Source organism: Bos indicus, chromosome 2 (assembly GCF_029378745.1).
Source record: "Bos indicus isolate NIAB-ARS_2022 breed Sahiwal x Tharparkar chromosome 2, NIAB-ARS_B.indTharparkar_mat_pri_1.0, whole genome shotgun sequence".
Lineage (NCBI taxonomy): Eukaryota > Metazoa > Chordata > Mammalia > Artiodactyla > Bovidae > Bos > Bos indicus.
In genome coordinates this window covers 59776671-59803921 of record NC_091761.1, presented here as the reverse complement: position 1 = coordinate 59803921, position 27251 = coordinate 59776671, and the positions used below count along the sequence as shown (strand labels likewise).

General features: G+C 38.8%; 1 protein-coding gene across 1 annotated transcript in view; it reads left to right on the top strand.

The window, feature by feature from the left end:
* Nucleotides 1-27251, top strand: part of THSD7B (thrombospondin type 1 domain containing 7B) — a 1073031-nt gene that overhangs the window by 730433 nt on the left and 315347 nt on the right. Inside the window, exon 13 of the mRNA XM_070768428.1 lies at nt 14894-15088. Within this exon, the coding sequence (XP_070624529.1) occupies nt 14894-15088 (195 nt within the window). The remainder of the gene's footprint in view (nt 1-14893; nt 15089-27251) is intronic.

The following is a 27251-nucleotide window of genomic DNA, read 5'->3' as shown; positions in this document are numbered from 1 at the left end:
GTTTTTCTGCTTCTCTTTAGAATTAGCAAGGTTGAGTTATATGAAGTTGGCTGCTCATGCTAGCTTAAGAGTAGAATATCTACCTGGGCTGTTCAGTTGGAAAACTTCTCACCTCAACAGAGTTAAGTCTTTCCTCTTGAACTTTGTATTTCCTAGAACAGACTCCCAAATTGGCTGCCTGGAGGAGGAAAACTTATTTTTCAGTCTCTGGACTGAGTTAGGGAAGCTGGTGAGAGATTTCAGTACGACCATGATCAAGTAAACTTCTCAGCTGGGTGTTTGGCTTCTGGTTCAGTGAGCCTATAACATACTTATTTTAAAATCCAGTCTTTTGCAAAAAGGGTGGGTAGAAAGGAGTCAGTATCCTTGCTATGTGACCTGGCAGTGAGTTGTGGAGATGACTGCTTTGTATATACTCAAGCTGAGTTATTTTTTAAAAAACACCTATTTCCCCCCATTCAGCCACACTTCTGGATATTCTATGATATAAGTCAGATTTGGCTTTTGCTGTTTCTACTTTAAAATTTAATATTTTGTTTAGTCTGTTTAATCCTTTAACTCTGCTCCCCGGATACAGAACTTCTGGAATCATGACACCATTCTGTTCTTTCTCATTTTATCAGTGTGTTAAATTTTAATGATATTTAAGATAGTGCTAGCAGTAAGGAACCTACCTGCCAGTGCATGAGACATAAGAGATGTGGGTTCAATCCTTGGGTTGGGAAGATCCCCTGGAGAAGGGCATGGTAACCCACTCCAGTATTGTTGCCTGGAAAATCCCTATGGACAGAGGAGCTTGGTGAGTTACAGTCCATGCAGTCGCAAGCAGTCAGCTACAACTGAAGCAACTGAGCATGCACACAAGCAAAAAGCGCAAGTGCATGTAAGTTTCTTCTCTGCCATTTTTACCTGGAAGTCTACATTTTATGTTATCTAAAATGATTTCCGGAGATAAGTATGGAGTTTTTTTTTAACTAAAATTAGAATATTTTCCGTTGTATGTTAGCATGCTATATGTACTTAGGATGTCACTAAATGAAAGAGAAACAATTATGCATGAATGTTTGCTTTGTTACTAAGTGTCTGTGCTAATCTTACGAGTTTTCAATAGAACCATGAACTGTAACGTACCCACCAGAGTACTTTGTAATGCATGTACTCATAATCAAAGACTATTCAAGCTCAAAGAGACCCAGCACATACTGGTCCATCTCGTTCATTTTGCATATAAATACACTGGAGTTTCAAGGAGCCTAGTCCAGTGGGTCCTGCAGCTATTATAGGAAAAGCCGGAGCCAGGCTCATCCTCTTGGCTGGCCATGTTGCCTCCTCAGATTGTCCTGGTCACCGGCATGACCTCTGGTGGAAAAGCAAGTTTCATTGGATGCTGTGAGGACTTGAAGCAAATATGTAAAATAATGTAATTTTTAAGAGAAGATCTGATTACAGGGTCAGGTTAGCTTTGGGTCTGAAATCAGCATTCAAGATGTCAGTACTTCCTCAAGTAGTATGTGAATTGAATAGTCACATTAAGATTCATTATTTCTCAGTACTTAAAGGTAAAAGTAGATCAATTTCCTGACTTTACTCATAACTGCTAAGATGCTGGAAGACAGTTTTAATCTTAATTCAGCTAATTTTAGCTGTTAAAAACTTATACATAAGATATTTGGAGGCATTTGATTTTGAGGTATGTATCATTTTAAACAAACTCAGTTTCACATAAGCACAACATTGACTATTTACGTTGAAAAATGCACCTTTGAGGTTAGAGGTCATTATTCTGGATAGAAAGTCTTCCCATAGCAGGCTTAACTATTGCATCAAAATAAATTAATTTCCTTCACATTTCTTGCATACAATTTTCAGGATTCCATCCACATGTTACATAAAGTGAATTGTTCTTTATTAAAAAGTCTTGTGAGAGAAAAGAAATTGCATGACCAATGAATATATACAGTGCATATGATTTTCTGAAGTCATCATTACTCAGACTTTTGTAATGGGATTTTATTAAGTTTGAGATTCTCGAACTGAATTAAAATGTAACAGTTGTATTTATCATAGAGAATGTCACAAATGCATGGTCTCCAGAGGCCCAAAGAGGAAATGGAAATGAATAAACATAATTGCAGCAGCATTTTGGCAGAGTGTATGGAGAAGGAGACAAGAAAATGAAAACAAATGTCTTCTTGACTTTGTACATAACCAACAATTTATTATAATGCTGGTGATTATGGTTCTATGTAAAGCATGAGTACCCATAGTGATCTCAAAGAGGAAATCATTTGTAGAAAAAGGAGAGTTCCTTAGAGATGTTTTAGTAGATAGAACCACAAGAAAATGTAGTATGCTTTAATAAGGGGGGAAGATAAATATGGATATAGGGCTGATTTATTGTTTCTCTGTAGCAATGCGATAATTAGTATCCTAGGTCTTTGAAGTTGTTTTTCAATAGAGAACACCAAATTATTTTGAAATTTGCATTTCACATCTCATTGGATATTGAGATGTGAATAGTTACTGTTACATCTCATTAGTTACTGTTACTGGGATGATTATATGACATGACGTTTAGCACTCATTATCAAGATAGCTTATTTCATGGCAGATATAGTTACAATGTTTGTTTCACAAAGGCTTTGAAGAATCTTACCTCTTAAGCTCCTAAAGTAAATTCCTTAAAAAAAAAATCTATAATTACCTGCTGCAGCGATTTGGCCCAAGTCTTCCCTGTAGCTTTCTGTGAAGTGCAGTAGGTAACTAAGCACCATCCATCTGTCAAATTCAGAGCAACTGTTAAAAAAATACCCAGCCCATTTTTTTCTCCTCATTTGGAAGTTGGTTACACAACAGCTGTTAGCAGAGATACAGGTGAATCTTATGTAAATACTACCATATTCCTTTAAAACTGGAATAAATCACTTTCTACATGCAGTGTGTGAATTAGCATATTTATTCGTTCACACCTGCCAAATATACATTACTTTGGTTCATGTACATAAAATAGGGACCAGAGAAGCATAAAGCTTCTAGCATATTGCATACTTATAGACAATATTCTGTAGAATGAAGTGTGTATGAATTTTCCCTGATATATGTAAGAAAGAAATGTCAAAAAACTTCCATACTTGACTTGAGGATTTCATTTGACACAAGACAAGAATTTAGATGTGGGAGATATTTCTGAAGAAATCTGATCTGATGGGTTTTTAGTGGCTGTGAGAAAAATGACTTGGAAATACTAGAAAGCATCTCATCATTAGTTTACACTTCTAATGAGCCCACGATATAGAAAGAAGGAAAGAAAAAAACATTTTAAGGGGAGCTAGGTGATTTCTTACCTGAAAGATTTTTATAACATGGTAAGAAATTAACTCTTAACTACCATGTGATGATTGTGCATACTGAATACATTTAAATGCAGGTGGTTCATAGATGTTTGTATATTTAGTGAGTTTTTTTCACCCCGCTTGCTGGAATTTGAGTATTCTATATAGATTATTATTCTGTATAGATTATTATCTCTCGTAGGGCAGAGATTTTTATCTTCTATTAAACTGTATGTTATGTCCACAAAATAGAGTTCTGCAGAATTCTAACTTAATAAATATAGCACCACAGAAAGTCTAGGCAAAGGTATTTTTTCCCTTAATGGAGGAAAACATTTTAAAAAATAATTTAAAAAATCTTAACATTCTTACTAATTGTCTATGAAAGCTAATATAAGTGGTTTGGGGCATAACTTTAGGGAGAAAATTTTATTTGCTTACTGGTAAATAGTTAATTCCCAGGATTTCTGGACATGCAGCATCTAATTGAAAATTTTGTGCCATGATTTCTGAGCTCTTTCTTCTAAAATTTTATTTGATTCAGAAAGTAATTCAGAATACTTACATGATGAAGTTTTCCTAGTAGCTACATTGAGAGAAAATTCACTCTTTAAAGTGTATAATTTAGTAGTTTTTAAAAAAATACGTTTATAGTTATACAACCATCACCACACTCAAATTCCAGGACATTTTCATCACCCCCCGCCCACCTCCCCCCCAAAAAAAACTCTACCATAAGCAGTCATTCCCCACTGAATGAAAGAAAGTCAACTGAGATGCATGAAGCTACAATGCTGCTGCTAAGTCACTTCAGTCGTGTCCGACTCTGTGCGACCCCATAGACGGCAGCCCACCAGGCTCTCCGTCCCTGGGATTCTCCAGGCAAGAACACTGAGGTGGGTTGCCATTTCCTTCTCCAATGCATGAAAGTGAAAAGTGAAAGTGAAGTTGCTCAGTCGTGTCCGAGTCCTAGCGACCCCACGGACTGCAGCCTACCAGGCCCCTCCGTCCATGGGATTTTCCAGGCAAGAGAACTGGAGTGGGTTGCCATTGCCTTCTCTGTGAAGCTACTCTAAGGTATTATAAAACCAGGGAGGGAGTCGCTGATGTACAAAAAGCTTGGTTGCAATAATGACTCCTTCATATTCACTGTCATGAATTAATTTATAGTTATGTCTGCAAATGTGATGAATTGATGCATTTTTAAATGGTGGTCTTCAATACAGGTTTTAATGTTTCTCTGTAAGAGGAAGGGCTCAGAGAGGCAGTTTAAATTGAAGGAAAGGCTAAGAACTTTATAGCTGACTTTTCATAGCCTGGTCTGGTCTACTCTGAGTATTTATTTCTGGGGTCTCGTTTAGGGGAGAGGTGGTTGGAGATTAAGAGACTTGTCTTGCACCGTCTTCAATAAGCGCGCTACCCTCTGTACTTAAATATTTGAGTAGTTTCACTGTGGTTAATGGAAATCACTGGGGATCTAAAGCTCATGCAGACATCACTGTCAGGTGACACTGTGCCTAGCAAAGTGTAATGCTTTCCTCCCTTAGATTTAAGATTCCTAATGATTACTCCTTCTCTCCTCCAGTTTTTGAAGGTGCCCACCGTACTCGTCTGGAACCTCTGGTTTCCTGCCTTGATTTGTTAGTCAACTTGCTCCTCCTGTGTTTCTCATGCCCCAAGGCCCACAGCTCATCTGGCTCCATTTGCTTCCCAGCAGTGGCTGGGTATCTTGACCACAGGCCTAGCATTCCCTTCTAGAATCTGCCACACCAGACCAGCAGTCAGAGCTTAAGATCCCCTGCCCTCCCTTGTGACTCACCTGTTTTTGGTATCCTTTTTGTTTGTTTGTTTGTTTTTCTTTTTGATATAATTTTTATATCAAAATTATATCAAAATTTGTAATTTTATTCTGTCCACTTCTTTCCTGAAGTATTTAATTCTAGCCAGTATTTTTCAGTTAGGGGACAAATCCTTTGAAGTAAAGAGCCCTGCCTGTATATGCTTCCGTACTTAGCTGTGGATAGAGAGAGCTTTGGGGCTTAAAAATCCCCTGGAATAAAATCAATGGGCATTTTTAACTGTTCATTTCCTGATCATGCATTAGAACCTAAATAAAGTGCTTCAAGGGACTAAGGGACTAAGTCTACATTATTAGCTTACTAAGCATTTCTTATTTATTTGAAAATTCTTTTTTCTTTTTTTCTGGGAGGGCACCAATAATTGGGGAATATGTTTCCAACATGCAAAATGAATTGTATCTTTCCATAAGCAAGCCTATAATTGGGCTCCTGCAGCCACACAGCTTCTCATATGGTACTTATGAGTCAATTAAAGCACCCTAACAAGCAATTACATGTTTATTGTTTAATTCAATTTCCACAACTCATGCTGTTCCACTCAAAAGTTGCATATATGTCATTCAGCATGTAATAATAAGTACACATTTTATTCAAATATAGTTTTTGAAGAATGGGATCTCCAAATACCATGCTTTCACCCACTGTGCTCTGCACAGAAAGAGAAAAAATACTAGGAGAAAATGAAAACACTTGGAATATGGAAAGAACTGGCTTTTCATTCCAGATTGACTCATTTGGATGATAGCAAGTGAAAATGTCTTCTCCACTACCTATAGTTGTCACAGAAATGGAGTTGCTGGGACATCCACTGAGAGAATTAGGGTACATGAGACGACTGGTAGTTTGAGCTTTGGTGGTTGACGTCTGAAGGGGAAGGGCCTAGGTTTAATCCTTGAGTGAAGTTGGCTTGGTCAGTCCTGGGTGACCCCAGTCTCTGCCCTGGGAAATGCCATGGTGGGGGCCTCCATCCCTATTGCCAATGATGATACCAGGGCTCCTGGCCATGCCCCACATTAGCGCTGGCCACTTGCATGAAGGATTAGAACAGAGGCCAGAGTAAATAGGCACAGACAAGCTGGGAAGACAATTGCACACAGCATGTGGGAGCCCATATTGATATCCATTACATCCCTGACCAGCTTGTGGCTCTCGAGCTTGGATGGTGGCTCAAGGCTCTCCTCTCTAATGGTGGACAGTTCAAAGCAGGAGCAATAAGGCATGCTTCCTGTGAATGAGAGTTTAGACTTAGCCTTCTTTTCCAGGACTCAAAGGCTCAATCACTAAGTCTTGTCTGACTCTTTGAGGCCTCATGAACTTTAGCCCACCAGGCTCCTCTGTCTATGGGGATTCTCCAGGCAAAAATAATGGATGGGGTGCCATTTCCACAGGATCTTCCTGACCCAGGGATCTGAACCCATATCTCCTGTGTCTCCTGCATTGGCAGGTGGGTTCTTTACCACTGAGCCACCAGGGAAGCCACTTTTCCAGGACTTAGAACTTCCTATTCCTTCTAACTGTTCTCACTCCTTCTCAATTTTAAGATTTCTCTGCAGAGACTGTTCCTTTATTCATGAAGCCAACAATCCAAGGGTTACAATTGGATGGGGGGAAAGTGGCTTTGCATTTCCCATGGCTCAGACTACCCCCAATCCTGGTATTTGCCACTGAAATGCACTTCTGTTTAATATAGATGTATGCAGTCTTCCTTATGCTTTGTCTTGAATAAGAAATGAATCTGTCTGTTTTCCCTAAGGGTACCCAACACAGGGTGGGGAGAGTAATTCTAAAGGTGCCTGAGTGGCTGAGGGAAGTCAGGCTGGGTGATTGAAAAACCAGAGAATTAAAACAAAACCAACCTGTTGTGAGAGTAAGGACGAGGGAAGGCGTGGTAAGCCTGATTGTGTCAACTCTGTTTTTCCTATTTTTGCAAGTAGATGAGGTAGGCTTGATTCTTATTCCAGTGGATGAGCTATGAAGAAATACCTTTGCTCTATATTGTAGGCTGGCTAAAAGCTCCCCAAAATGCACAAGCCCTAATCCCAGGAACCTGTGATATCTTATTTCCATGGCAAAGAAGACCTTGCAGACGTGATTAATTAAGTTAAGGCTGTGAGGGGAGAATATGCTGGATCACCCAGGTGGATCCAATGCAATCACAACAGAGCTTCAAAGTGAGAGGGAGGCAGGACGCCCTTTGATGATGCAGAAAGAAAGTGACCTGCTCACATGCTCATGCCACACTCTTGGATTTGAAGGCTGAGGAAGGGGCTAGGAGTGACGGATGCAGGCATCCGCTGGAACTAGAAAGGGCCTGGTGCCTGATTCTCCATAGAACCTTCAGAAGGAACTGGTCCTGATGACATTTGGACTTCAGCCCAAGGAAACTGATTTTGGACTTCTGATTCCTAGAACTGTAAGAGAAAATATTTCTGTTCTTACAAGTTGCTAAGTTTTTGGTAATTTGTTACAATGACAACAAAAAACAATAATACCCTGGAAACAGTAACATTAAAAAGCATCTCATGGGTCTTTCCTGAAACTAAAGGACCAATAGTTGAGCTCTTGAGTAGAACAGGGATCCCCAAACTCTAAGCTAAACATTGGCATCTGCTGTCAGAGCAATAGTGTAAATAGACTAGAAATAAAGTGCATAATAAATATAATGCACTTGAATCATCCCCAAGCCATCTACCCCTTCCCTCTCATCCCCCAGTGTGTGGAAAGATTGTCTTCCATTAAACTGGGTCCTGGTGCCAAGAAGGTTGGGGGCCGCTGCAGTAGAGCATTTAAGTCCTTCAGCACCTGACTCCCAAGGCAACGTGCCTAGTGACCCCTGCCTCCTACATTGTGCTGGGGTTTCAAAAAACCCTTCTATTTTATGTGTGTGTGTGTGTGCACGTACACACTCTGTCATGTCCAGCTGTTTGTGATCTCATGGACTGTAGCCCACCAGGCTCCTCTGTCCTTGGGATTTTCCAGGCAAGAATACTGGAGTAGGTTGCCATTTCCTTCTCCAAGAGATCTTCCTGACCCATGGATCAAACCCGTGTCTCTTGTATCTCTTTCATTGGTAGGTGGATTCTTTACCATTGTGCCACCTGGGAAGTCCTCTACTGTATTAAGGGGAAGAAGCACATTAATTTGTAATAAACATCCTTATACCAGCCAGTCACAGGCTCTACTCTCCAGATCTCAGCACCTAGTGGTAAAGCACATGTGTGGCAGGCTTCATATTTTTTAGATGTCTTTAAATTTTCATCCTTAATCCAATCAAAATTTTCTCTCTGCATCTTGTCTGTCATTATGGCTTCATGGAAAGGGACAAGATAAATGTCATCTCAGATAGGAGATGGATGTGTCTATCAATCAGAAAGAATGCAAAGCCCTTGTCTTTTTGCCTGGGTGGGTGATTAGTAGTAAAAGAAAAGCTGGGGTGGGGAAGCCAAGCAAAAGTAACTTGTGTCATGATTTTCGCTGACTCAGGACTGATATAAGAGGGTGGAGAGTTTAGCTAAGGAACCAGCAAAAAGCTGAAGGATTTTTGCTCCATGTCTTCTTCAGAACTCTGGGAAGAGAGGCCCTACAGGGGTGCCACTCCAGGAGGAGGGCCTCATTGCCTCTTCAGAAGCTCCCTGAGTTTCCTGTGTTACAGAGTCTGCAGAAATGCCCCTAGGCCCTGGGAAGGTGTGGTAGCTGCTGGTGTGGGCAGGCTTCACAGGAGAACATACTCTGACTCTCCCAGAACACTGATCACAGGGCCCCAGCAGGAAGTTCCACGCGAGGTACCAGGTGGGCTGAGCCCTCATCAGCTTAGAGGATAACAGCCCTCTGATGAGGATCAGGCTGAGAGGGGAGCGTTCGTGTGATTTTCACCCTGAAAGGGGACTTCCCTGGTGGGTGAGCAGCCACCCGGTGGACAAGGGCCACTGTCACTGTAGACACTGGCAGTGACTCGGGGCACTTCTGAAGGACCTTCATACAGATCTGAGACCCCTGATAGCTATTGGGCACCTAGATTCCTTCCTGGAGGGGAGAGGGGGAAGTGGCTGGAAGAGAAACTGCACATTTACCTGAAAATAATTATTTTAAATAGGAAGGAGGCTAATTAAAATGGCCAAATCTGAGATAGCTTTAATTGGCAATTGCACCTTTCCTGATTACCTACAAGGAAGGGTACTCTTAAGAAAGATTGCATCAGTGTATGATGAAATAATTGGAGTAGAATGCAGTTCTGCCCTTAGTCTCAGTAAGAGCTGACCTCCATGCCTTAGATCACGGCTGCCAACCTTCTGGCACCAGGGACACTTTTTCCGTGGACAAAGTAGAGAGTATGGTTTAGGGAGAATTCGAGCACGTTGCATTCATTGTGCACTTTATTTCTATTATTTACATCAGCTCCACCTCATCAAGCATTAGATCCTGGAGGGTGGGGACCCCTGCCTTAGAGCACCCTTCTCTGGCCCCTTTCCAGCCTGTTCCTTCTCAGAAGCAAGGATGCCATGATTCCTCATCCACTCCTTATCTAAACTCTGCCTAGTTGTCAGAACCTTGGAATCCCCTGTCTTAAGAGCCCTTATGGAGAAGGCAATGGCACCCCACTCCAGTACTCTTGCCTAGAAAATCCCATGGACGGAGGAGCCTGGTAGGCTGCAGTCCATGGGGTCGCACAGAGTCGGACACAACTGAAGGGACAGCAGTAGCAGCAATAGCCCTGAACCAGCTTCAATAACTTACAGGAGCCTCTTCTCTGAGTCTGACCTGTGATCAGCATTTGCACTGACTCCATGTACACCCTAAATGTGATGGGTGTACAAGGGTGGCCGATTTGTGAATTGAGCTTTGGAGTATTGACTATAGTGCCCACTCACAAATGTTAGATGTTCCTTCTGGAGGTAGAATCCAGCTGGGAGTGAGAGGAGGACTGGCCAGAGACTCAGGCCTGGGCCCATCATTCCTGAGCTGCCACATTCCAGCCTGAAACTCCAAGTCATCCCAGAATTTATATTGGAACTTCATGTTCCAAGTCATGAAGACGTGTATTTTAATTAGAATAGAACTGATCTATTACAGGCTTGTAAATTTCAATGATAACATCTAACTCTTTAGACTTACCATCTGTGACCTCCTCTTGTATTCCAGTGCCAGTCCCCACATGTATAAGGGGCAACCTGGCATTGCATCATTAAATTAGTTGTTCCTGTTACACAGACATGGAACAGGTAGTCACAAATGTTATGAGCCTTATCAAAGAAGAGGTACAGGATCTTAGAATGTGTATAGCAAGGGCCAGAAGCCAGCGCATCTGCTTATTCCTCTGCACAGATGTAAGTTGTGCCAGGCCCCTGGTCAGACTCATGTCTTCACTGTGCACATTCTTCAAGCCTCCCCTCCATCCAGGAAGGCTCCTGGCTGCCCAGTGCCTGAGGCCCCAGAGTCCTGCCCTTGCAAGACGCTGAGTGGAATGAGCTTTTATTTCCATGTTTCTTTCACCTGTGTATCCCAGGCCTCTGTTGCAGGGTCTGCCCTGTAGAATATATTGTTCGAATGTTGTGTGAGCTGAGCAGTAGCTGCCCCCTCCTTTTCGATGTACATATATTGAACTCTACCTGAACTGAAGTGGTTCACAGTTTCAGAACAGCAAGCTAATAGAGCTCTTCTATTTTTCTAGCATGTCACCCTCCTTTCCTGGAAATCATGACCTCTTGAATCAAGTTTTTCCTACCTTTTCTTGTCAACTATTAGAGTTGGACTCTAGTTAGGAACAACTTTGGGAAAGTAATGTGACCTTGGTGAAGGTGATGAACACGAGTAGATCTGAAGTAGTGGATTCCATCACTTATTTAGTCATTCCAGGTAGAATATTACCATTTCTTATCATAAGGCCAGCAACCCCTGCCCTCTTCATATCATAATTGAATAGAAGACAAACTTATCATGGCATGTCTCACTATCAGAGTTTAGAGGTAATGGGGGCAGAAAGTATAGTCATTTAGTGGTAGTTAATAATCTGCTGATTTCAGTCATCATTAAAGCCTAAGAAGGCTGCCTAACCATCTGACATTGACAGCCGGTGTCCTTCAAAAATTAACTAGGAATCACACTGAGAATACATACAGATCCTTGCTTAATTTCTTTTGCTAAATTCTCAGATAATTTTACATTTCCTGCCAGGCCATTCCTTTTCATGCTGATAGAATTGAAAAGAATCATGTACCATGGGAAAGCAATTAGTAACTCTTTTCCCCTCTTTGGTGATTTTCTTTTTTCTCCCAAGACTCAGGCTATGTCATGATTAAGAGAAAGATAAAGCTGAACTCAATTCTGTGCTTTCTGCTCATTGCTAGACACTATGGATAAGAAAACCACACAGACATGTGGAGGGTTCCAGGTCCTCTGACCACACCCACTCGCCAGGTGACTGTTGTCATCTGAGAACTTCTGTCTCCGTAACTCAGCTCACCCACCTGCTTCTCCATCATTCCTTTAATGACAGTGCCCAGCTGTTCCAGGCAGCCAGTCTGAGAGCTTTCTGTCCAAAGCTTAAGATAGCTAAATCTCAAACAACACACAAGACTGCTCTAAAGCTATTTGAGCTAATTTTACTTGAGAGTACAATTTTCCTCCAGTAAAGACAGCCATATTTTAAGTTTAATTAATAAATTGTAATTAAGCATTGATTTGCTGTTCCTCTTAAAAGATTCATTTTGGGTAGAAATACCCAGGGATGATCAATAGTAAATACCTCTTCCTTGCCTGATGAAAAGACCTTTCCCACTAGTACAGTACAATGCTTTCAATACTTAAAAACACCAAAAGAGACATCATTTCTCTAGATTGTGACCTTCAAGTGATGTGCTATGATCCAAAAAGTTCCAGAACTCAGAGTTCGACTAAATAGCAGATGTCTGACAGGTCCAGTCTCTTCTTATTTCTTTCCCGCCTGTACCTTATGCATCATTTCCATCCAAGAATGAAGTACCTGTTTTTCTCTTGTGTACCAGGATTTCCAGTTGGTCATTGCCATTAGGGAAACTGCATTAATGTGCTGCTATTATCTGTGTATGTGCTTACCTCTGCCACTACAGTAGCGTCCTTGAAAGATAGATTTATATGTACATGTATATTTCCTTGCACACACACAAAATGCTTTTATAATTATTCATAACTCCTTATATTTTGTAACCAAGTGAGCAGATGGATGGATGAATAAATGACTCAATTTCAGTAACTTCTATTAGCGGAAAAGGTGTCAGTAATAAAGGCCCAAAATTTGATAAGTTTATCTACTTACCGCCTCTGATTTAGTTCTCAAAAAAACTCTGACTTAAGGAGTTTATACACGCTTAATATTGCCCACAGAACTATATGTGTGTGTGTGTGCTCCATTGTGTCTGACTCTGCGACCCCGTGGGCTAGAGCCTACCAGGCTCCTCTGTCCTTGGGATTTCCCAGGCAAGAATACTGAAGTGGGTTGCCATTTTCTCATGCGGAAGAGCTTCCCCACCCTGGGATCATACCCATGTCTCCTGCATTGGCAGGCAAAGTATTTATCACTGAACCACCAGGGAAACCAATATAGTTGAATATAGACATTCATAAATCCATTTGTACTCTAATTTAGATAGCTTGCCAAACTTAAAAATATCATTGAATGTTTATTGTATAGTTTTCAAGTTTTAAACTTAAATGAAATTATATAAAGTATTTAAAAATGTTTTATCATTGGAAAAACTCTTAATTTGTATATTTGTAGAGGTTTAGTTTTCAAATAGCAATATTTTTTCAAAGTGTTTAAAAATTCCTCTTTATGTTATTCATTACACTGTCATCTTGGAAAATAAATTAGCATGGTAAAAATCCCCTAAATTGACTCCAAATTAGTTATCTAAGCATGAAATTCAAGTAAACATTTGCTTGTACCCTACTTGAGAAAAGATCTTGCACTGTATTCATCATTAATGGCTATAATATTCCCAACAAAGAAAATGCAGGTGATGTTGGCTTGATGTGCAGTGGATTTTGTTCCTAGGATATGGACAGAAACAAGAATAAAACTATTCAGAATGAATGAATAGCCCCACCTGCTTCAGAGCAGATGTACAAACTGGGACATATTGTGTGTGCAGCCATTGTTATTTTAGCTAATTCCTTGGTCCTAAAGCATTAGATACATTTGGCTTTCACCACTTCATAAATAATAAGTAAATAAATGGATGGATACATGGATAGATAATATTCAGATTGACTTGTTTTTTGTTGTGCTCCAGATAAAGAAATTCAGAATATAAGAGAAATGGACAACTGAAGGCCCTTTCATATACTTACCCTGTGCTAGAAAAGTTTATATAAACAGTTCTTAACAACAGTGTTCCTAGTTGTGGTCTCTTTATTCCTTTTAATTTGGTAGATTTTAAAGAGCTGTAATAAAAGTGATCCTAAACAGTTTGTTCTTAGGATGCTAAACTCAGCAAATATCCATTAACACATACCATTTCCAAAGACATCATGCCAAAGGCAGGTGGCCATTGGACAGGCTGGATCAGAACCACCTGGGACACTTAGAGACAAAAATATTTCTAGACTTCTTTCCCAGAGATGCTGTTTGAGTAGATCTGAAGTTATGCCATCAAATCTCTGTATTCTCGAAGACATCCATGGTTAGAAATCAGTTGAGAGGTGTAGTTGTCAATCAGGGGGACATGTCAATGTGTAAAGTCATTTTTGGTTTTCAAAACCAAGAGGGTATGTGTGCTATTGGCATTTAATTGGCTAAGGCCAAGAATGCTGCTAAGTATCTTACTATGTGCAAGACAAACTTGTGTATCCACAAAATGAAATTATCCAATCTAAAATGTCACTGATGCCAAGTTTGAGACATGCTGGTCTAGAAAGTAAAGATATATCCTTTGAGTCTATAATTAGGGTGAATCAAAGAGGCACAAAATATCATTTATTCATAATTGAATACAGTGGCATTAGTCTAAAGACTCAAAAATTAAGCAAAATCAAAAAAATGTTTTACCTTGAAATAAGTTCATGGTATGACTGCAGACAATTCCAGTTGAAAAAGTATGTGAGGAGCATAGAAGAGTTATCTGCAATTGGTAGGATATCTGTAATGGGGATTATCTGGAGACATTATGCCTGTACTTGGAAAAAATGATTAAAAATTTTACCTTATCCTGAAATGTTAGTAAGGGGAAAAAATGGTTTACTTGTAGAAAGGGAAATTTATTTTTAAATACTGACTGACAAACATAGGACCATTTAAACATAAGTGCTATTTAGCAAGTTAACAAAAATCAAATCTATGAAAGATGCAAATGATTTTTTTCATGGTTTGGTCCTTTTTCATCTTTGTATTGTTCTGTTGTAGATTCTGTTTTCTAGTTTTATACCATCTCTAGAGATCAAATGCTCACAAGCAGGACATACAGAAAATTACTGAACAATTATTTTGGTTGCTGTCAGTGCAGGGTTTGGATTAATAATGAAACCAATTAAATTATCAAATACCCCCACTGGCAACAATAAACATTTAATTTCCAGAAAGAAATAAGGTTAGCTATGTTGAACACCTTTTGCAATCACAGTGATAACAAAATTTTTCAAACATTGGGGAATTCTGCTATTTCATCCAAGAATCAGCAGCAGCTTGATTTAATTAAAATAGCAACAAAAGCATCCTTTTTTTTTTTTTAGCTGTCTCATGCATCTCTGATAATAACCAATCAGCAGAAATGACGGAATGCCTCAAGCAGATGAACGGCATGCCTCCCCTCATGCAAGAATGTACAGTCCCATGTCGCAATGACTGCACCTTCACTGCTTGGTCCAAGTTTACACCCTGCTCCGCAAATTGTGAAACGACTCGAAGTAGAAGGCGACAGCTCACAGGTAGGTTGTGCATTTTATTCTTTAGCTTCAAGCAGGTGATGCTGTCCTGAACTTGTTGAGGAGAATATCCATTCCAGAAGGATGGGAAATTATATCATCTCTCCCTTTCCCCCCACCCTCCCTGCCATTATGTATCTCCTAGGCATATGATTGACACACAATATGTACTCAGTTAATACTTGTGAAATAAATGAAAGATATGAACCATTCCAAAGCTATGAAGTTCCTCTCTATATAGCTTTTTAATTTTTATAGTGATAAACAGCAGTATATCAACCAACTTCCTTAGAATAGTAAATGGCAGAGTTTCTGGTATTTTTCATGCCAGGATCTCAGCAAGCTTGAAAGAAGTACCTGATTTGTTAAAAGCATTAAAGACAGACCTCACCTATATCATTGTCTTTTGCCATTACCTTATTGGTGGGTTCAGTTGCTCAACCATGTCCTACTCCTTGTGACCCCATGGACTCCAGCATGACAGGTTTCCCTGTCCTTCACTATTTCCCAGAGTTTGCTCAAATACATGTCCACTGAGTCAGTGATGCCATCCAACCATCTCATCCTCTGTTGTCCGCTTCTCCCACTGCCTTCAATCTTTCCCAGTATCAGGGTCTTTACCATTACCTTATAAGTAACTTGATATTTTAAAACTTTAGTACTGGAAGGCAAAAATTGATTATATACATAGATTCTGCTTTTGTGTGTGTGTACTATGTTGCTTCAGTCATGTACAACTCTTTGTGACCCTATGGAGTGTAGCCCACCAGGCTCCTCTTTCCAAGGAATTCTCCAGGCAACAATATGGGAGTGGGTTGCCATGCCCTTCTTCAGAGGATCTTCCTGACCCAGAGATCAAACCAACATTTCTTGTGTCTTCTGAAATGGCAGGCAGATTCTTTACCATTAGCACTGCCTGGTCGACAAGAGACTATTGGATCCCACCATAAAAAGATACCCCATATCCAAGAGCAAAGAAGAAGCCCCAGCAAAATGGTAGGAGGGGCAAAATCACATTTAGAATCAAATTCTATACCCACCAGAGATGCTTGGAGGGCTCAAATAAACCTTGTGTGCACCAGGACCCAGAGAGGCCACAGAGACTGAGCCAGAACTGTGTTGAGTGTCTCCTGCGGAGGTGCAAGTCAGCAGTGGCCTGCCGCAGGGGCAGGAGCTCTGAGTGTAGCAGACTTGGGTTAGGCATAAACCCTCTTGGAAGAGGTCACCATTAACCCCACCATAGAAGTGCCAGAACTTACACAGGACTGGGGAAACAGACTCTTGGAGGGCACAAACAAAACCTTGTGTCATTACCTCCACCAAAACCTTCTGTAACTACCTCCACCATAGTTTGGCCTCAGGTCAAACAACAGGGAAGGAACACAGCCCTGCCCATCAACAGAAAATTGGATTAAAGATTTACTGAGCATGGCCCCACCCATCAGAAAAGACCCAGTTTCCCCTTCAGTCAGTCTCTCCCATCAGGAAGCTTGCATAACCCTCCTATCCCTATCCATCAGAAGGCAGACAGACAGAAAACCACAACCACAAAAAACTAACCAAACTGATCACATGGACCACAGCCTTGTCTAACTCAATAAACCTATGAGCCATGCTGTGTAGGGCCACCTGAGACAGATGGGTCATGGTGGAGAATTCTGACAAAATATGGTTTGTTGGAGAAGGGAATAGCAAACAACTTCAGTATTCTTGCCTTAAGAACTCCATGAACAGTATAAAAAGGCAAAAAGATAGGACACTGAAAGAGGAACTCCCCAGGTCAGTAGGTACCCAATATACTACTGGAGATCAGTGGAGAAATAACTCCAGAAAGAATGACGGGATGGAGCCAAAGCAAAAACAACACCCAGTTGTGGATATGACTGGTAATGTAAGTAAAGTCCGATGCGGTAAAGAGGAATATTGACTAGGAACCTGTAATGTTAGGTCCATGAATCAAGGCAAATTGGAAGTGGTCAAACAGGAGATGGCAAGAGTGAACATTGACATTTTACACATCAGTGAACTAAAATGGACTGGAAAGGGTGAATTTAACTCAGATGACAATTATATCTACTACTGTGGGCAAGAATCCCTCAGAAGAAATGGAGTAGCCATCATAGTCAACAAAAGAGTCCAAAATGCAATACTTGGATGCACTCTCAAAAATGACAGAATGATCTCTGTTTGTTTCCAAGGCAAACCATTCAATATCACAGTAATCCAAGCCTATGCCCCAACCAGTAATGCTGAAGAAGCTGAAGTTGAATGGTTCTATGAAGACCTATAAGACCTTTTAGAACTAACACCCAAAAAAGATGTCCTTTTCATTATAGGGAACTGGAAAATACAAAAGTAGGAAGTCAAGTGATACATGAAGTAACAGTCAAATTTGTCCTTGGAGTACAAAAGGAAGCAGGGCAAAGGCTAATAGAGTTTTGCCAAGAGAACACACTTGTTAGAGCAAGCACCCTCGTTCATTAGCACAAGAGAAGGACTCTACACATGGACATCACCAGATGGTCAATACTGAAATCAGATTGATTATATTCTTTGCAGCCAAAGATGGAGAAGCTCTATACAAGTTAGCAAAAAACAAGACCAGAAGCTGACTGTAGCTCAGATCATGAACTCCTTATTGTCAAATTCAGACTTGAAGAAGGTAGGAAAAGTCAGCAGACCATTTAGGTATGACCTAAATCAAATCCCTTATGATTATACAGTGGAAGTGACAAACAGATTCAAAGGGCCTATATCTGATAGAGTGCCTAAAGAACTATGGATGGACATTTGTAACATTGTACAGGAGATGGTGATCAAAACCATCCCCAAGAAAAAGAAATATGAAAAGGCAAAATGGTTGTCTGAGGTCTTACAAATAGCTGTGAAAAGAAGAGACGCTAAAGGCAAAGGAGAAAAGGAAAGATATACCCATTTGAATGCAGAGTTCCAAAGAATAGCAAGGAGAGATAAGAAAGCCTTCCTCTGTGGTCAATGCAAAGAAATCGAGCAAAAAAATAGAATGGAAAAGACTTGAGATCTCTTCAAGAAAATTAGAGATACCAAGGGAAGATTTCATACAAAGATGGGCACAATAAAGGACAGACATGGTGTAGACCTAAAAGAAGTAGAAGATATTAAGAAGAGGTAGAAGAATACACAGAAGAACTGTACAAAAAAGATCTTCATGACCCAGATAACCATGATGATGTGATCACTCACCTAGAGCCAGATATCCTTGAATGCAAAGGCAAGTCAATACGAACAAAGCTAGTGGAGGTGATGGAATTCCAGTTGAGCTATTTCAAATCCTGAAAGATGATGCTGTGAAAGTGCTGCACTCTATATGCCAGCAAATTTGGAAAACTCAGCAGTGGCCACAGGACTGGAAAAGGTCAGTTTTCATTCCAATCCCAAAGAAAGCCAAGGCCAAAAAAGTTCAAATTACCACACACTTGTACTCATCTGATACACTAGCAAAGTAATGCTCAAAATTCTCCAAGCCAGGCTTTAACAGTACGTGAACCATGAATTTCCAGATATTCAAGCTGGATTTAGAAAATTCAGAGGAACCAGAGACCAAATTACCATCATCTGTTGGATCATCAAAAAAAAAAAAAAAAAGAGAGTTCCAGAAATAAAAAAAATCTACTTTTGCTTAATGACTATGCCAAAGCCTTTGACTGTGTAGATCACAACAAAATGTGGAAAATTCTGAAAGAGATGGGAATACCAGACCACCTGACCTGCTTCCTCAAAAATTGGTATGCAGATCAAGAAGCAACATTTAGAGCTGGGCATGGAACAACAGACTGGTTCCAAATCGGGAAAGGAGTGTGTACAAGCTGCATATTGTCACCCAGCTTATTTAAGTTATATGCAGAGTACTTCACGCAAAATGCCTGGTTGGATGAAGCACAAGCTGGAATCAAGATTGCCGGGAGAAATATCAATAACCTCAGATATGCAGATGACACCACTCTTATGGCAGAAATTGAAGAACTAAAGAGCCTCTTGATGAAGGTGAAAAAAGAGAGTGAAAAAGTTGGTTTTAAACTCAACATTCAGAAAACTAAGATCATGGCATCCAGTCCAATCATTTCATGGCAAATAGATGGGGAAACAATGGAAATGGTGACAGACTTTATTTTCTTGGGCCCCAAAATCACTGCAGATGGTGACTGCAGCCATGACATTAAAAGACACTTGCTACTTGTGGAAGCAAAGCTATGACCAACCTAGACGGCATATTAAAAAGCAGAGACATTACTTTGCCAACAAAGGTCCATCTAGTCAAGGCTATGGTTTTTCCAATAATCATATATGGATGTGAGAACTGCACTATAAAGAAAGCTGAGCACTGAAGAATTGATGCTTTTGAACTGTGGAATTGGAGAAGACTCTTGAGAGTCCCTTGGACTGCGCGGAGATCCAAGTAGTCTATCCTAAAGAAATCAGTTCTAAATATTCATTGGAAGGGCTGATGTTGAAGCTGAAACTCCCATTACTTTGGCCACTTGATGCGAAGAACTTGACTCACTAGAAAAGACCCTGATGCTAGGAAAGATTGAGTACAGGAGGAGTAAGGGATTACCGAGGATGAGATGGCTGGATGGCATCACTGACTCAATGTTTGAGTAAGTTTGAGTAAGCTCTGAGAGTTGGTGATGGACAGGGAAACCTGGCATGCTGCAGTCCATGGGGTCAGAAAGAGTTGAACATGACTGACTGAACTGAACTGAGTACCATCTGGGAAGCCCACATATAGATACATACATACGTACATACATAGATTCTGCTTTTATGGTATATGCTTATTATTGGTTCAATTTACTTCTTTGAAATTTAATGAAAACTAAAGTCATAAGTAGTTTAATCAAAGTATTAGAGCAGTTTTTGCGATAATATATAAATAATTGACATTGTAATATATCTAACTTCTTATCTAGATAAATATTCCAGAACTTCTCTTCATTGTAGGTTTTTTCATATAGGCAAAAAAAGCTTAATTCAGGAAATGAGAACCAAGAAAAATACCAGAATAATAATTAGGTTAATACTATTGGTATTGACATTGAAGAATTAAGCAGAGATGACCATTTGTTCTCATGAGCAACTCAAGTGCTAATTCCCTTGGGTTCAAGACTCCCCTTTGTTTGGATGCATTAGATGCATGATTATTTTACATTTAACTTACTCTAATGGATTGACGAAATCCATGAGAGTCCTTGATAGTATTTCTGCATGCAGATCAGGAACCCATCTGTAAGTAAGGTGAAACATGCAGTCACAAAGAGAAACATTAAGTTACATGTTATACTTTGATATTTTGTCTATAATAAGTGCTCATATATAAATGTATGCAGCATAAAACATATCTTCTGCTTCTAAGATAAAACAGATTTTTTATTCTTTAACAATATCAGTTCAGTTCAGTTGCTCAGTCGTGTCTGACTCTTTACGACCCCATGAATCACAGCACGCCAGGCCTCCCTGTCCATCACCAACTCCCAGAGTTCACTCAGACTCACATCCATCGAGTCAGTGATACCATCCAGCCATCTCATCCTCTGTCGTCCCCTTCTCCTCCTGCCCCCAATCCCTCCCAGCATCAGAGTCTTTTCGAATGAATCAACTCTTCACATGAGGTGGCCAAAGTACTGGAGTTTCAGCTTTAGCATCATTCCTTTCAAAGAAATCCCAGGGCTGATCTCCTTTGGAATGGACTGGTTGGATCTCCTTGCAGTCCAAGGGACTCTCAAGAGTCTTCTCCAATACCATAGTTCAAAAGCATCAATTCTTCGGTGCTCAGCTTTCTTCACAGTCCAACTCTCACATCCATACATGACCACTGTATAGTGGGGTAGAAGATATGTGGCAGGAATAATTCCATGTTAAGGGACAGTTTAATGGAACTTGGTTTGCATGTTCGTGTGTCATGTTTCAGAAACCATTATCTTAACAGCTCTGTCCATATATTTGAGATGAGAGAGAATTTCCTTGAGAGGGAAAGAAAATTTTTAATTCGTGGCCAATTTTTTCTTCCTTTTGAAGGTTTGTTAATGATAATTTGTCAGTAAATTGAGAATGAAATAATTGAAAATCCTAGGACATTTATTTATTTTACAGCCAGTAAGTTTGTGTTATCAATTATCATAACTTTAATGACTTTTATTTAACATATACTTTTAAGGTAAATCTTGAAAAACCATTATACTCTATCCTAAAAATTACACACACACACACCAAAAAAAAAAAAAAACCACCTAGACTTCATTTTCTAAATCATTAAATGCTAAGGTTTTGCCTAGCTAATTGATCTTTGTATGTCTGAGTACCTAGATGACCTAAACAACTGGCCGATTTCATGAAATACATGAACTGTTTAAAAAAAATCAGTCAAATGGATTACATAGTAGTGTCAATTGAAAGAAAAATGCACAATGTGAGAGTTAAGGTGTATTCATGGCCTTAACTGGGGACTACAGCCCTGGAGACAGCCTCTCAAGTAGCTCTGAGAAACTGCTCTAAGGAGGTAGAGGAGTAGGCTAGTTTATATGTGATTTTGTTTCTGTTATAGAATTCGATACAGCATACCTCTTGGTGAAAACTACTAGTTACAGAGAATAGAAGTCTCAACTTTATGATCGTAGTGTTCTAGGAATATGCAAGAAGTGAGGTTTATTAAAATTCTTCCTGAAATACATGTAACTATCTATGGCTCTGTTTGTCCAAAGCACACAGTCTCTTTTTATTTTCTTTAGCATCCTCTGTTGAAAGCATAGAGTGTACTGAGTCAGTCAAGGAGTATAGTGGATTAATCTTTGCAGACTTGGGTGGAGAGTGGGATCGTCTTTGCTCTTGTTCTGCTTGAGTGCCCCCCTTTTGGTCATAAATTCAAAGTTGGGGAGGCATTTCATGTCCCATAGCCCTAGGAATGTTCATTCCTATGTCAAGGTCAGATTTCATTGATAAACAATCCAAGTGCTATGACTAGGTCCTTCTAATGGTAACCATAAATAGCTCTGGACTACCTGTCTTACTAGTCTGTATGATCCAGGAAATGATTCTCCCTTGTTGTTTCTTCTTACATCTACTATAGCACTACTATAATCATTTTAATTCTATATAGAACTGAATATTCAGTCAGTCATTTCAAGTCTCTTAGTAATCATTACTTTCGTCAGAGACTCAGCAGAATAAGCAGAATATATGTTACATTACCAGAAGTAATAATAAGGTCATAATGGGGATTCATGCACTGAACGGCCAGCATCAAACCAGTTCTTAAGAGATCACCAAGACTAGGGAACAGACTGTTTAAGGCAGAAATCTGATTTTCTTTTTTGTTTTTAATGTGGGTGATTAAATGTGTTCTATTAACAAGTCCAATTAAGTCATTACTCTTAAGTGACTCTTGCCATATAAATCCAGTTCATAGCTGAGGAAAGGCCCCTCCTGATAAGTGGGAAGTTATGGTTTTCTAGTGAAATTTAGCTTATTGTTCTGATTGAGCTTGAATAACTTTGATAGAAAATTCATATTTATGTTAAAATTTTCAAAGGGATCATCCAATCAGAGTGTTAGAAATCTACCAAGGTGAACCAGAAGTATTGGACATAGATAATTGACCGTAGATCAAAACATTAGATTTTTAAAATTTTTCATAGGATTGTGCCTGTGTTAGAAAAACATTTGATTCCTATGTAGAAGTCCCAAGAAATCAAGATCTGCTCTGGTACTTTGGAATAAATATCTACTTCTGATGCCCTCATCTTCTCTTCCTATTGTGGATGCTGTTTTTCTTCTGTTTGAGCATTTGTGCGAAGGTGAGTTTGAGGCTAGCAATCCTCTCTACAGACAAGTCTGGTTCAGGGACCTTTTTTAAGTGGGAAATATGAATCTAAGAGTCAATTCCCTTTAGTTTTGTTGTGCATAAACAAGCTAAGAGTAGCTGATAAAGGTCTTTCCATCTAGGCGGGAGAGAGTCCTTTAAATGATATATTTTTTCCAGTATATATTCTCCGGAATGTACTTCATGGGGTATCTGATCCTTATCCAAAGACAGATTACTGTGATAAACTTCAGAAACAAGCTTAAAATGTCCTTTTAACAATTCATTTAAACTTTTGTGACACTATAATATATCAACAGGAGCCATTTAGGACTATAAAGGTATATTACTGAAATTTTTTTTCTATAAAATTATCCTCATTTCCACCAATACAGCCAAACTAAGACTAATTTAGTAAGTCTGGTTTCAATAAACTTGGCCTGATTATTTATATAAGTGTACCAAGAATAGCAATTGTTTATATAGGCTCTTTAAATTTGGTTGCATTTTTTTTTTTAATTATAAACAGTCCCAGACTAAAGTTTATAAGACTTCTCAAAGCCAGGAAAATTATGCCTAGGACTTGCCATCAGATTTACCTATGATACCTATAGATTTGGGTGAATTCCTCTCTTCTCAAGTCCCCCAGATAGCTTGAGAGTCCTTTCTTATTCACCTGATAAGGTTGCTGAAAGAAAAGAAAGTGTTGCTCAGTCAGATCCAACTCTGTGACCCCATGGACTGTAGCCCACTGGGCTCCTCCATCCATGGGATTTTCCAGGCAAGAATACTGGAGTGGGTTGCCATTTCCTTCTCCAGGAGATCTTCCCAACTCAGGGATTGAACCGCAGATCTCCTGCATTGCAGACTGACACTTTACTTTCTGAGCCACCAACCAAGGTTGCCAAGAACCCTGAAAATAAGGGAGTAGGCTGTCACTCTAAGGGGTTTCATGGCTTCATAAAGTCTTTCTTGGGGTTTCGCACGTGGCTCAGTGGTAAAGAATTCGCCTGAGACAAAGCTAGAGGCTCAGGAGACACAGGCTGGATCACTGGGTCAGGAAGATCCCTTGCAGAAGAAAATGGCAACCCACTCCAGTATTCTTGCCAGGATAATCCCATAGACAGAGAATCCTAGCACACTGCAGTGCATTGGATCGTTAAGAGTTGGGTATGGACATGAGCACAACTGAGCAACAGAGCAAGCACATACGCACAAAGTTTGTATTAGTTTTTTAAAGCTGACTGGTTATATCTGATTCTATGTTTATTCTGAAACACAACATTCCAGTCAAAGCTATAATAACATAACCAATGTTTCCATTGTGCCCTGTTAAAAGGAGAACAGATTTTTATTGAACTTATGCAAATAACTTTATTTCCATGAAAATAAGAATAAAAAGTATCCAATTCTGGAGGGATCAGGTAGGAAAAAAAGATAAATGTTTCGCTTCTACTTACAAAGGTATAATTTATCAAATGATTGTTAGTCATTGTACAAGAAATATTTCCTTATATCTAGAAAAACAAAGCTAAGCAATGATATTTTAGACAAAAAGTCTAAAGAGAAAAAATAGTCTAAAAAATTATAACCCTATCATCAGTTCATTCAGTCCTAGGCAATTAATTTTGTTGCTTTCCTGTTAACAATTTTATGAAGTCATCAGTTTGTTCATTAGAATTCTTTAATTTCTTACCCAGTTCTGTAGTATAATCTGAAAGTTGTCAAAAACCTGTAATTGTCTGTAAAGCAATTATCCTTCAATAAAAAATAAATAAATTTTTAAAAAACCTGTAATTGTCCCCAAAAAAGCCCTTTCTATGAATCTTCTTGAAGATGAAGAATTTTAATAAAAGTAATAGAATAAAATAACTATAAATGACAGAAGACTTTTAAAATGGCATCTTTAAGGATCTGATTACTATTGACAAAGAAATTTGGTTATTTCTGGTACATTTTAAGATAATTTGGACTATAAATGATAACATAGGACAACTAAATTTTAGCAATTTCATATAAACTCTAGAATATTTACATTAACAATATTTATTCATACAATATTACCTAAGATTCATCATCATTCATTTAACAATGTTAATCATATAATTAATATATCAAGTAAACCTAAATAATAACTTTCTCTGGGTTTTTTTTTTTTTTCTTTGATTTTTCTGGGGCTCTCTGAGAAATGCCAACATTAGCAAGAGGTCATAACAGAGAGATTCAAATTCTAGCTTTGCAAAAGTTTATTTTTAATATTAGAATTCTTTCAACCAATTAAGTTCATGTTAATCTTAGCCAGCCCTGACCGTACATCAAATTCTTTCTCAAGATTTCTTTTCCATAAGCCTATAATTTGCATTTTTGTTTTAGATTTTATCCTTTGAGTTCCCTTTTTTCTTTTTCTCTTAGACTGTCTTTTGAAAATAATTACTTTGTTTTCCCTTAATAGAATGCATTTCCTTTCTATTTACCCTTTTAAAAGTTTTTTTTGCATATGAAAACATTTTCTTTATTTTAGTGGTTCTAATTTCACATATTAATCATAATTTTCAAACCTTAAGAACTCCATCTTTAGTGAAAACCAAGAGAAAACAGTTATGAACTATCACATTAGCATGCCTGATTGTCAAACTTATGAACATATTCTGTTACCTCTAGAAACACACATTTTTCCACAATGTAATTTTTTCTCCAATGTAGTACAAGACATGTACCCAGTGAACCAAACATCTTTATTTTTTTTTTTTTTGTAAGAATATGAAATTTGAGATTTTAATTGCTAAGCAAATATAAATTTTCCTGTATTTTATTTGGAAATAATCTAGACAGTCGATCAATCCCTGTCATTTAACTTAGTAAAACTCTAAAGTTTCAAGTTACCAGAAGATCTAGAGAAACTATTTTTAAGTAGAAATAGAGTAAGACATAAATGTTCTTAGCATTCACCTAAAAATCATGCTTGCATTGAAATTTCTTTATGAAAATATCATTTTTCTTGCTGACAAATTTTGTTAGTGGTAACATGATCTTTTTTGACATTGAGCAAACATAGATACAATAATGTTGTCATGCTATTGGTTTTTTACTTAAACCAATAAGCTTGTTTCTATTGGGTAATGATTAATCCTCAATCATGTGATCTTAAAAAAAATTGGGTTAATTTGTATTTCTGAGAATTTCTTGAAGCACTTCATTATATTTAAGCCAATTAAATAGGTCTCTCTTACAGTTTAATTTTTATAAAACATTACCAAAGGTAGAAACATATAATATTCTATAATATATACACAGACATATAATCAGAGATCTCAAAGCTTCATTTTAAAACTTAAGACATGAATCTGGTATTACAATATAAAACTCACTAGTTTATAATAACTGTTGGAATGAGTTTATTCTTGGAGTTTACTCTTGGATAAAAGCTAACCACCCCCCCCTTTTTTTTTCAATCTCAGAAATTAGAGATGGTCTAGATAAGAGTTTCTGAGAAGACCTGGTAGAACATTTACATCTCAAAGACTCAGGGAGATCATTGTAAGCTCTTCCTAGAAGGACTTTTGTTCCCTTAGGGTAAGAATTTTGAAAGAATATTATACAAAGCCAGCTTTTGCTCTAACTGCATATGTTAAAGCCACTGTTGGAATGTCAGGAGAGTCCCATCATGACCTTTTTCAGGATGAAGTTTTCTTAATTTCCAAATTAAGTTTTCTTAATTTCCAAACTACTTGCAAGTATAAGCTCATATATATATATGAACCTGGCAGGATATGAGTCAAAGGTTTATCTGACACCACTTTCTTCTGCTTTGAAGCCTTTGTTTCCCATTTAAATGTCAGTTTGTCAGAATAAAAGACTGCATGGTAGGCTGGTATGCTGTTTGGCTTAACACCTCTAGGAAGCACCCTGGATTCATCTCAGCTCTTTCACATGTCTGGCTGTATAAATTTTCCATGGATATTTGGAACACTGGATGATCAATGTTATATGTGTCCCCAAAGCCAATTTCTTTGAATTAATGAGTGGGTCTCCTTATGGGACCATTGCATGGTGTGAGGGCTTGCCCTTGCCACTGTCATAACTTTCCCAGTTGACTAAGAAAGCTGTAACTGGTTGGGAAAAGCTATGTCTCTTATCTTTGGAGCTGAAAGTGCTCACATGGTAACTTATTCAGACAAACTCTGCTTAAAGTATTCAAGAAAAGATGCCAATCAAGCCTCCTATGTAATCATCCAGTCCAAACTACTCTGTGCATTTCAACTGAGCAAGCTCCCAACCTCTCTCAACTGGAATAACCCACTCAGTGGCTTTTAACTGAGCAAAATCTTCCCA